This window comes from Buceros rhinoceros, unplaced genomic scaffold, assembly GCF_000710305.1.
Source record: "Buceros rhinoceros silvestris isolate BGI_N320 unplaced genomic scaffold, ASM71030v1 scaffold7157, whole genome shotgun sequence".
In the NCBI taxonomy this organism is placed as follows: Eukaryota; Metazoa; Chordata; class Aves; order Bucerotiformes; family Bucerotidae; genus Buceros; species Buceros rhinoceros.
Window position 1 is genome coordinate 1 of NW_010423864.1, and position 10,527 is coordinate 10,527.

At 45.6% G+C, this 10,527-nt stretch overlaps 1 protein-coding gene across 1 annotated transcript in view; it reads left to right on the forward strand.

The window, feature by feature from the left end:
* Positions 1-6: 6 nt before the first annotated feature.
* Positions 7-10,527, forward strand: part of FLVCR2 (feline leukemia virus subgroup C cellular receptor family, member 2) — a gene marked incomplete at both ends in the record, with an annotated part of 31,068 nt that continues 20,547 nt past the window's right edge. Inside the window, one exon of the mRNA XM_010140574.1 lies at positions 7-333. Coding sequence (XP_010138876.1) covers positions 7-333 — 327 coding nt within the window. The remainder of the gene's footprint in view (positions 334-10,527) is intronic.

Consider the following 10,527-nt stretch of genomic DNA (forward strand, 5'->3'; position numbering starts at 1 on the left):
GTGCATTTCTATGGTGTGAGCGCCTTTGCCATCGACTGGCTCTCCATGAGCTACATGCTCACCTACATCCCCCTCCTCTTCCCTGTTGCCTGGCTGCTGGACAGGAGGGGCCTGCGCCTCATAGCCCTGGCCGGCTCAGCCCTCAACGCCCTGGGTGCTTGGGTGAAGCTGGGTAGCCTGAAGCCTCACCTCTTCCCCGTCACCATCCTTGGGCAGGTCATCTGCTCCCTGGCCCAGGTCTTCATCCTGGGCATGCCCTCGCATATCGCCTCTGTCTGGTTCGGCTCCCACGAGGTCTCCACTGCCTGCTCCATCGCTGTCTTTGGGAACCAGGTAATGGGCAGCTGCCCACCATCCCTCCCTGCCTCCCACTCCCCACCCGCTACCCCTCCCCTCCATCGTCTGGCCAGGCACATGAGGTGGGCTGTCACCTGCCTGCTGCAGACTGGGGGTGCTAAGGAGGGAAACCAGGGAGGGGGAAGAGATGCACGGGGTCTGGAAGGCAGCAGCAGGGAGGCACTTACATGAAATTCCTCCTGGGAGACGCTGGTGATACCTTGAGGGATGAAGCTGGGATTAGACTGTGAGCTGATGGTGCTAGCAGGTGCCAGTGGGACCTAAGTCTACAAAGTTGAGGGCAGTGTGGGGGTTGGGTACGATTCTGGCTTTGAGAAGTATTTGGACTCGAGGTCTTCTCCAGTGCCATCTGCTTCTGTGTCTGCATATCTCTAATCCAGGGGTATGATTCAGTAGAACCATGGATGGGCTGGAGCTGAATGTGAGGTGCTGAGAGTGTAATCTAGGCAGAGTGTCCTGCAAACCTCAGATCTGCAGTTGCATCTGGTCTTGACACTGGACTATCCTCCTCCTGCTGACAACTAGATGGGACACAGGAGATTAGCTGTCTACTGAAAAAAGTACTTGTCACTGAGCCCTGCCAGAAAAGGAGTTTAGGACATTCATACCTCTTAAAAATAGGTACAGAGTTTCCACAAGAAGTTTCTTTGAAAAGAAACAAACCTTCCAGCAGGCTAGGGTAAGGTAAGGTTCTGGAGCACTCTTACATCAAGGTGGATCAGGGAGGCTGGGGAGCCACACTTGCTCAAACTGTGGTGCTCTTTTCTTATAGCCAGCTAGTGCTCAGATGACATAAATTTTTCCACAGCTTTGAAAGGATCAGGGAATAGCTTCTTGATCCTTGCACCCAAACACCCACTCATCTCTGTTACAGGAAGCAGATAGGCCAATACTGATGCGATGTGTCATCAGCGGAGTGAGTCTCCCTGTCATTGTGAACACAGAGGGAAGCAGAACCTGGCATTAGCTGCTAGGCTGGACCTGTGCGCTTTGCTTTGAGATCCAGTGTATTCCTCCATCCATGCTTCTGCGCACCACCCTGGGCCATCTTTGATTCATCCCGTGGGTGGCTGCAATCGAGATTTGAATGGTTTGCAGTTCAGGTAGTTTCTAACGTGTGGTTCTTACTCACAGATAACTTTGTGTGCAGTGGGTTTGATGTCTCATTTCCCCACATTGGTGGGTTTCTGTGTTTATTTAGATACTGCTAAGGCAAAAAGGTAAATTTTCAGAGATGGGATTTGAGGAATTGAAGTTTGTGGGACAGCGCTATTGAATTAAGGAGACAGAGATGGGATTTGAAGAACTGAACAATTTGTGGAACAGCGCTAGTCAATTAAGGAGACTCTGGTTTACATCTTTTGGAAAGAGAAAACATTCTTATCTTTCTCCAAGTGAATCTAAACTTCCTCCTTGCTCTTATCACCCAGGCTAGTGGACTGGTATTTATGGTTGTGTTAAGTGAATCTTGAGTGTGGAAAGTATTTAACTTGGCATGAGCAATCTGCTGACTTAAGAGTAAATAAATAACTGAGCATTTTGCTGTCAGACTTTTAAAAAAAAATTTCAGGTGTGCATAAGAAATCCAAATAATGAGATTTTCAGCCTGTGCTGTATGTTTTTGTGTGGTATTCTCATTGTCCTTAAAGGAGCAGGTTAGTATAATGGTTGTGAGAAGCAAACTTAGGCTACACTTCCGGTTCTCCGTGCTGCTTTGGAGGTTGAGCTGACATGGCAATGAGACTTCAGTGCGGTACAAAGCCTCTGCTCTGTAAGCCTAGACTTTCCTTTTAGAGAACTGGAGAAGTCAGAAATGGCTATGACTAAAAGCAGGGCGCACTCCTAGGGATGACCTATTCATTCCCTTAATCAAGGGTCCTGAGGTGCATAATCACAGTGAATGAAAAGTAGCTATTTTGTTTGCTGGTGGTGTTGGACAGGGGGAAGAAGTAGAGGCATCCTGTTTTCCTGACTCTGCAGTTAACGACTGTGTTTAGGGAGTGTTAGCAAAGGATATAATATAACGGTTTTGCAATTGCAGTATGCCAGTATGGCAAATTATTCCTTATGCTCTTTCCTCTACAATTTTGTGAGTTTTCTTTCCTTGCCACGTCACTTAGTTACAGATCCTCAAGGTAGAAAACTCTGTTGTGAGTTTATTATTATTATTAATTATTGAATGCCAAGCACCAGTGTCCCTCTCCATCAAGAATTATAACCAACTGCATGGAGGAGCAGGGCAGTGTCACTGCTTATTTCTTAGATACTCCTGCCCTCTTTCTGCACCTACTGTCTAGACCTTAGGCAGCATTTAAGCGTCGTTGTCCTGAGGAGGGCCCTGCCTGCTGGTTCACCAAGGTCTGCTCAGATGATATCTGCTCAGGATGCCGCTGTTTGCTTGAGTGATGGTAACTTTCAGGTTCAAAGTTATCCCTGAAAAGTAAATCATTGAATCAATCAGACTGGATATTAAACTTCTTATAAAAAATCAAACAAACCCTAGTAGATTATCATATTCTCCTCACTGGTCACGCGTTGGCTGTGGTATCTGAAGTCCAAAGAAGGATTAGATTGCGCACTCTTGAATCAGTGGTGGAGAGCTTCTAGAATAGGAGAGTGTGGACCCCTGCAGTGGAAGGAGGTGATCACATTCTCTTCTTTATCCACTGCTATTTTATCCCAATTTTAACAGGGAGATGCATAAGTTTTTCTGTTCTTTCTCTTTATTCCTGCAAGTGCATATATGGGTTGTACTTGCATGTTGGATACTTTATCATTAAGTTATTAGTTATAAGTTATTAAAATATTACTAGTATTTCATCGCTTAAAAGATTATTTATTGCTTAAAAATATATGTAGGGACTTGTTCTCTGGCTGAAGTTCTGGGATAAGGAAGCAGAAGTGCTTTGTAGAGTTCACTAATGTCTTTCAGGTGTGTTTGAATACTGGGAGGAATTTTTCTGACATACCTCTGAAATAGAGCCATCGGTAGTAGTGTGTCTACTACGTCACCAGCAGTGTAACTTGTGGAGGATCTCGGTGCTGGGTATCTACATTAAGTCCCGTGCACAAGAGGTGGGCCAGAGAGAGTGGCCGTACTGCATCCCTTTTGGTGTACTGATTCATCAGCCAGTCCTCTATTTGGGGCTGTGGTTCAGACTTGACAGGTTGCAGCAAATGCGCCTCTGATTTCTGTGTCAGAGGAATACTGTCCCCTTATCCTCTCTGGTGACAGGACCGCAGTGGGAAGGAACGCTCTCTGGAGATCCTGGCATTTGCAAGAGTATGTGCTTGCTGGGGCAGCAGGCCTTGCCCCTTCCTTTAACATAGTTACTCTGCTGTTTTTTGGGGATGAGGAAACAGTGCTGGGGCATGACAGAACTGAAACACTGGTGGGGATGTTCAGGTAATTGCTTAAATTCTCATGGCTTTTTGAGGTTTGCAAGCTGGAGCCTGGTGGCCAGGTGCCAGCTCTCTGCTTCCAGCTGCCATGGCACTTGAACTGCTGTGCTTAGGCCACATTTCTTTAGGCATGTTGGTTTTAGGCATAGTTCTTACTGCTGTATCTCTCTGTTGTCCCCTGATGGGCAAGGGACGTGGGCAGCGCACTGAGAAGTGTGTAACACAGGGGCAATGAAAGAACATTTGTGTTTGTGAGGTTGTATTGATTTGCCACTGGTATTGTTACAATTTTTTTTATTGAAATAGACTTTGTTCTTGGCACTTGCCATTCTGACAAAGAGAAACAAACAGTTGATGGGCTTGGGAGTAAGGATGTAGGCGTGTTAGATGATCTTTCTGCTATAATTTTGCCCCCTTCATTTCTTTAGCAGGGGTTGATAAAAGGTGTAGATGTGGTTTGGGAGGAAAGAAGACTTTAGCTTCATGTTAGTCTTTGACTCTGCGGAAAAAGGATGCAGCAGCTTACTAATATTAAGATGGGATCTGCCCTTGTTCTGATGCAGCTGGCATATGACTTCAGAGGCTTAGGGCTTCCATAACAGAACTGGCCTGAAGCAGAGCTTTTAGAGCTATCTGCGGACTGCTGGGAGTGCCAGCCTAGCAGTGATTAGGTGGTGGCTTTTGAAGTGGACTACCTGCATGACAAGCTGCGAATGAAATTCAGGGAAGTGCTTTCTCTCTCCTGGTGAGTCCTTCCTAGTTCTAATGGGGAAAAGAGTCTGCAAAGGATAGTGGCTGGCATGGGTGTTGCCAGGTAATCTCTGACTGGCCATTGGCTTTGGGTTGAGGCTGCAGCGCTGTTTTTGCTGAGCATGTGCTGCTCTTTGGTGCCTTACTTCTAACTCTATTCTGTACCTTTCACCTTTTGGAGAAGGCAACATCTGACAGTCTAAGAAGTGTTGTGGAAATGGAGCACATTCTGGGGAGTTTCTGTCTTCAGATGGACTGCTAGATCTCTTTGGCTGTTCTGTCCCTGCTGGAGGCTCCCCGTCTCTTCAGATGAGCTTCGATCCCTCCGTGTTAGAAACAGGGGCAGCCACCACCTGTCTCACATCTCTCTGTAGCTTGGCCCTGTGTCTCCCAGGGCTTTAGCTGTTAGAACAGAGATTTTAGCAAAGAACCAGGAGGAGCTGGTAGTGGCAGTAGTCAATGATTGACATTCTTCATCCCCTGCTTCATTTTCCTGCTGTAAAGAAAGGCAGCATGGATCAGAGCACTTGCATTGCATGGAGCGCTATGTGGCCTGCTCTGAGATCCGGGATGTTGGCTCAGCGTGGGAGGGCGTGCTGACCAAATAGCAGTGTGGCTTTCTAAGCCACATTGGAATGCTAAGTTTCTATAAATGAATGCAGGCATCTGAAATGAACTCCATTTCATGTGGTGTTCCCCTCCCAGCCATACATCAAAGGCACTCCCTTCACCCTCACGGGTGCACTTGACTTTTGGGTTGTGTTCTGTGGAAGTTGCATGGGAGTTAAATAAATGACTGCAGTGGGGTTTTTTTGCTGGGAGGGGCTGCCAAGTGGCATTCTCGTAACTTGCCCCACAGGATCACCCAGGGATGGCTATGTTAGGTGACTGTAGTGGGTCCTTGACCGAAGTATTGTATCCCAGCTAAGGATTCCAGCAGCAGCTGAGGTAGTTGTCAGAGCTGAAACGCTTCTTCTGCTTTACTTTCTCTGATCTACTACTGTCATTTTGCTGTGTTGCATTTCTTTCCCAGTAAAACTGGGGGAAGGTGCATTCAAGGCTGAGAAATCCTGAATGACTTGCATAGAGAAGTAGTCTTCATCATATGGTATTGCGTCATATTGAGCAGTATGAAATGACAGCACAAAAGCAGAAGTGTGATGAGGAAGTGAGTTTACTTTGCTTCCAGAAGAGCTTTGGTTGTACATGTGCGCTTTGGAAAAAGTACATTATCTCCCACATCATTGGGAGAGTTAAAAAGAGCCTAAGCCCTATCTTGTCTCATCCCTAGGTCTGGATGACAATTTTGTCCTTTCTGTTTCTTAAAACACTGCAAGAAATGTGACTAAGCTGTAGTTTGCAAATATATATGTTGACTTCCTGACTGTCTGGATTTCATCAGGCTTTTAGTTTTGCTGTCAGTGGTATGGAAGAAGCAGTTCTGGACAGCAGTGCATACAAAAGTATACCGGGTAGGAACTGGCAGCTTCTGCTTTACACAGCTCTGCAATTCGGTAATGAATCTGCTGTAGCCTTTTGACAGAGCGGCAGCTGGGACCTGTGCTGATAGCAAAGGATTGTGAAGCCGATCTGCGGTAGGAGTCAAGGGTTTGAGAAGGGGGTGGCTGCCTGCCAATTGCGATACATGAATCATAGGGTCAGAAAGTTTAGCTGCTTCCGTGAAATGTTGTGGTTATAGTGTGGCAGGCACCTGTAGTTAGAAAAGGAGGGAGCAGTGCAGGGCAGTGCTTTGACACACAGATGAGGGTAGAGTAAGAGCCTGTGTTCCTTAGGGCTTTGGAATAGGTACCTCCCAGAGAGGTTCCCTGGCGAATGGAGATGCAGGTCTGAGGTATTTAATTATGTTGGCAGAACGGTCAGAGAGACATCTGACACAGATCCTATACCTATTGGTGAACCAAAGTTCCTCTCTCTCATACATGTGCAAGCAACATAGTGAGAAGGAAAGCCCTCTGTTACCCTTTATAAAAGCTTTGTAACTGCAACGAGGTGCATTGTTCAGATCCAGCAAGATATGCAACTCACCTCTCCTCCCACCTGTCAGATGGGTCCTTTTGGCACTACCAGTTACATTCTGCATCTTTGCACTGGTTTGTACTACAGGATAGCTAATGTGGGCTATGCAACATCCTGATTTAATCTCATCTGTTACTGAACAGCATGGTTGTTGCTGTACTTGGCTTGTGTGTTTTGTTGATAATATTTTTGGAGAGGCAACCTGTTGTCGTGGTGGTTATCTGACATGGAGGTGTCTAGAAGAACAGTTGGAGTGTGCATGTTTGGTTTGATGACGTTTCACTGAGCATCTTGGCTTCCCTGCTGATAATATTGTTGGGTCAGTTCTTGTTCATTTGGGGAATTTCACAGGATTTGTTTTTATGCTTTCAGTATCTGAAGCCACTCGTATTAGAATCAAATATAATTAAAAAAAACCCAAACAACCAAACAGAACAAACTCCGGAAAACCAAAGATATTTCTACTATTTTGTTTGGAGAATCACAGAATCATCTAGTTGGAAGAGACCTTTAAGATCATCAAGTCCAACCATTCACCCTGCACTGCCAGGGTCCCTAAACCATGTCCCTCAGCACCAAATCCACATGTCTGAACACTTTCAGGGATGGGGACTCCACCCCCTTCTCGGGCAACCTGTTCCAATGCTTAATGACCCTCTGTGTAAAGAATTTTTTGCTGATATCCAACCTAAATTTCCCCTGACGCAACTTAAGGCCATTTCTTCTCATCCTGTCATTCGTAACATGGGAGAAAAGACCAACCCCCACCTCTCTACAACCTCCAGGTAGTTGTAGAGAGCAGTAAGGTCTCCCCTGAGCCTCCTCTTCTCCAGACTAAACAATTCCAGTTCCCTCAGCTGGTCCTTGTAAGAGAGGTTCTCTAAACCCCCTCCAGCACCTCAATGTCCTTCTTGAAGTGAGGGGAACCAAACTGGACACAGTGCTCAAGGTGTGGCCTCACCAGTGCTGAGTACAGGGGGACAATCACTGCCCTGCTCCTGCTGGCCACACTATTGCTGATACAAGCCAGGATGCCATTGGCCTTCTTGGCCACCTGGGCACTCTGCTGGCTCATGTTCAGGCAGCTCTCAACCAACACCCCCAGGCCCTTTTCCACTGGGCAGTTTCCAGCTACTCCTCCCCAAGCCTGTAGCATTGCAGGGGGTTGTTGTGACCCAAGTGCAGGACCCAGCACTTGGCCTTGTTGAACTTCATGCAGTTGTCCTCAGCCCATGGATCCAGCCTGTCCAGATCCCTCTGTAGAGCCTCCCGACCTTCAGGCATATCAACATTACCTCCCAACTTGGTGTCATCTGCAAACTGAGTGTGCGCTCGATCCCCTCATCCAGATGAGAAATGGTATCAAAGGCTTTACTAAAGTCACGGTAAACAACATACAACAATCCCTCTGTAGAGCCTCCCGACCTTCAGGCATATCAACATTACCTCCCAACTTGGTGTCATCTGCAAACTGAGTGTGCGCTCGATCCCCTCATCCAGATGAGAAATGGTATCAAAGGCTTTACTAAAGTCCAGGTAAACAACATCCACAGCTCTCCCCTCATCCACTAAGCGGGTCACCTTGTCGTAGAAGGAGATCAGGTTGGTCAAACAGGACCTGCCTTTCATAAATCCATATTGACTGGGGCTGATCACCTGACTGTCCTGTGCATGCTGCATGATGGCACTCAAGATGATCTGCTCCGTGACTTTCCCTGGCACTAAGGTCAGACTGACAGGCCTGAGAAGAACATCTTGAAAATGTGAAATCCTACAGGCTTTAACAGATCTATCAGAAAACAGGCAAATCAGTGTGTACAACAGGACTGATGTGTTCATTTTCTTCCAAAGCGTGGTAGTCACTCTGGTTTTCTAGAGGATTCCTCATCTCCTTGTTCCTTGGTTGATGTGAATGTTGAGGATTAGAGGTAGTGCTGTGCATTGTAAGTAAATGGTTCAAGACTGGTATTCCATCTCCCCAGCAGCTACATGAATGTTTCTTGCTCCCCTGCTTTTGGAGGCAGAAGAGGAGGCTCCGTTAGAAATGCAAGGGTGGCCCCGGAGGGAATTGGATTGGTGTGATCCTCAGAAGAGGCATTGTGGCAGTGGCAGTGTGATGGTGGCTGAGTGTGTAAGGCTGCCAGGAGGGAAGCACAAGTAAAGCGTTGGTTTTATTAATGCTTTAAAACATTTAATTTGATAGAGTTTCACAAATGTCCCTCAAAGAAGTCTGCATTGGGTAGTTAGATTCTCCGATTTCTGTTCTCAAGGTTGATCTGGGGTGGTAGTGGTGGTGTGGGTGATGTGTTTGAAAGATTGATTCCCAGATCTAAATGAGAGTGGGCACTCTTAAAAGTCTCACTTCTGGGAGTGGAAAGGTAGAGTAGCTCCAATGGTGCATTGTCAAGTGCAATGAACTCTCTTGGCTGAGAGCAGCTGAAGCCCTTGATTTTATATGTAATTTTTTTTTCCCCTCCTCAAAAGCCTTTCCTCTGGAAAGGTACAGTGCATCAGAACAGAGGAGCATCTGGCCTAGGTCAGGCCAGATTTGCCAGGTGGCTCCAGGCCAGTCAGTGAATAGTGCTAAGAGAAAGGAAGGAGGGTGCACTCCTTTTTTACTGTCTAACTCTCCAAAGTCTTAGCTTGGGAACTTGCTGAGATTGTTTTGAAACCATAGTGTCTGCAAAGCCTGTCGTATTGATGTTTATCGCTGTAAACTTCTATCTGTTGATTGCTACAGTTGCTGTCCCTTTGGCCAAACCAGTGGGCTGCTTGCCCTGGGGTTTCCTGGGACTCCTGCCTGTGTTGGGCCTCTTAAAAATTCACATCACTTTTTCCTTCCTCCACTCCTGATTTGAGTATTTGGTAACAGAGCAGAGTTAGCAGTTTGGTGTGTTTGTGTCCCAGTAGTGTGGGTTTTCTGTTGACTTGTTCTTTTGAGCTCCTGGATGAATACTATCTGATCCTGACATGTTGTAGAAGAAATTTGTTGAAATAAATTGATTAACGTCTTCCACTGATAATGCTTCAGATTTTTACCATATATTTCTGTTGATGTGTAAACCACCCATAAATGTCTTGCTGGTGCAAGACTTCATTTAGTTCTCCCTCTTTCTTGAGTGTTCTCCTTCCACAACTGATGATTATCTTTTAGCCCTATAGGCTTTCTGTCCGGCTTCCTGATTTTACTGTGTTTGAAGAGTTTCGATCTAATTATGATTTTACTTTAGCTTGGTCCAGTTTGCTGTCTTTTTCTTTGTTTGACGGAATAAGGTCCAGTTTTTGAGTTGAGTGGTGGTTGAAGGTTTTTGTTTGATTGGTGGGTTTTTGCGTATTTGTATTCTTTTTTTTTTTGCTTTAAAAGTTCCTTTATTTTGTTCTAAGATCTTTTGCTAATATTCTCTAGGCTTACGCTGAGCCTCTGATGCAGTGTCTTTACACAGTCTTAATGCCACTTGAGCATTTAATTTCTTTGTCTTTTTAATTTCCTTTTAACAAAATTCTTCTAAGCAGCTTGCTTTTGTGAGCTGGATATTGCTGTAGTGCTTTAGAAAACATTGTGGTTTGATTTTTTTTTATTTTTATTTTTTTTTGTCACTGCTGCAAGGAAGCTGAATTTGAGTGCAGTGCAGAACCATTCTGTAATATTGATCATGGTCACACTGTGCTGCTCTAGGTCTAAATCACAAACTGTGCTGTCTCTTATAGGTTCTCCTCTGAAAAGAGTATTTCTGGAAACAAAAAAAGCAGTCTCTGCATCATTCCTCTCATGATGCTTATTTAGCCTCCAGGGGCATTGTTGAAATTTTTCATTGTGGTATTTTTTCTGCCTTTGCAACATCTCTCTCTTTCTATCTTTTAACACTTTAATTGACCTTCTGGATTGGGTGGCATCCTCTGTCAATATTTGAGCTTACTTTTGGACTTTTGTAGAGCTTCTGTATTCCTGTTGCTGACTCAGTTTTCCTTAAGGTGGAGACC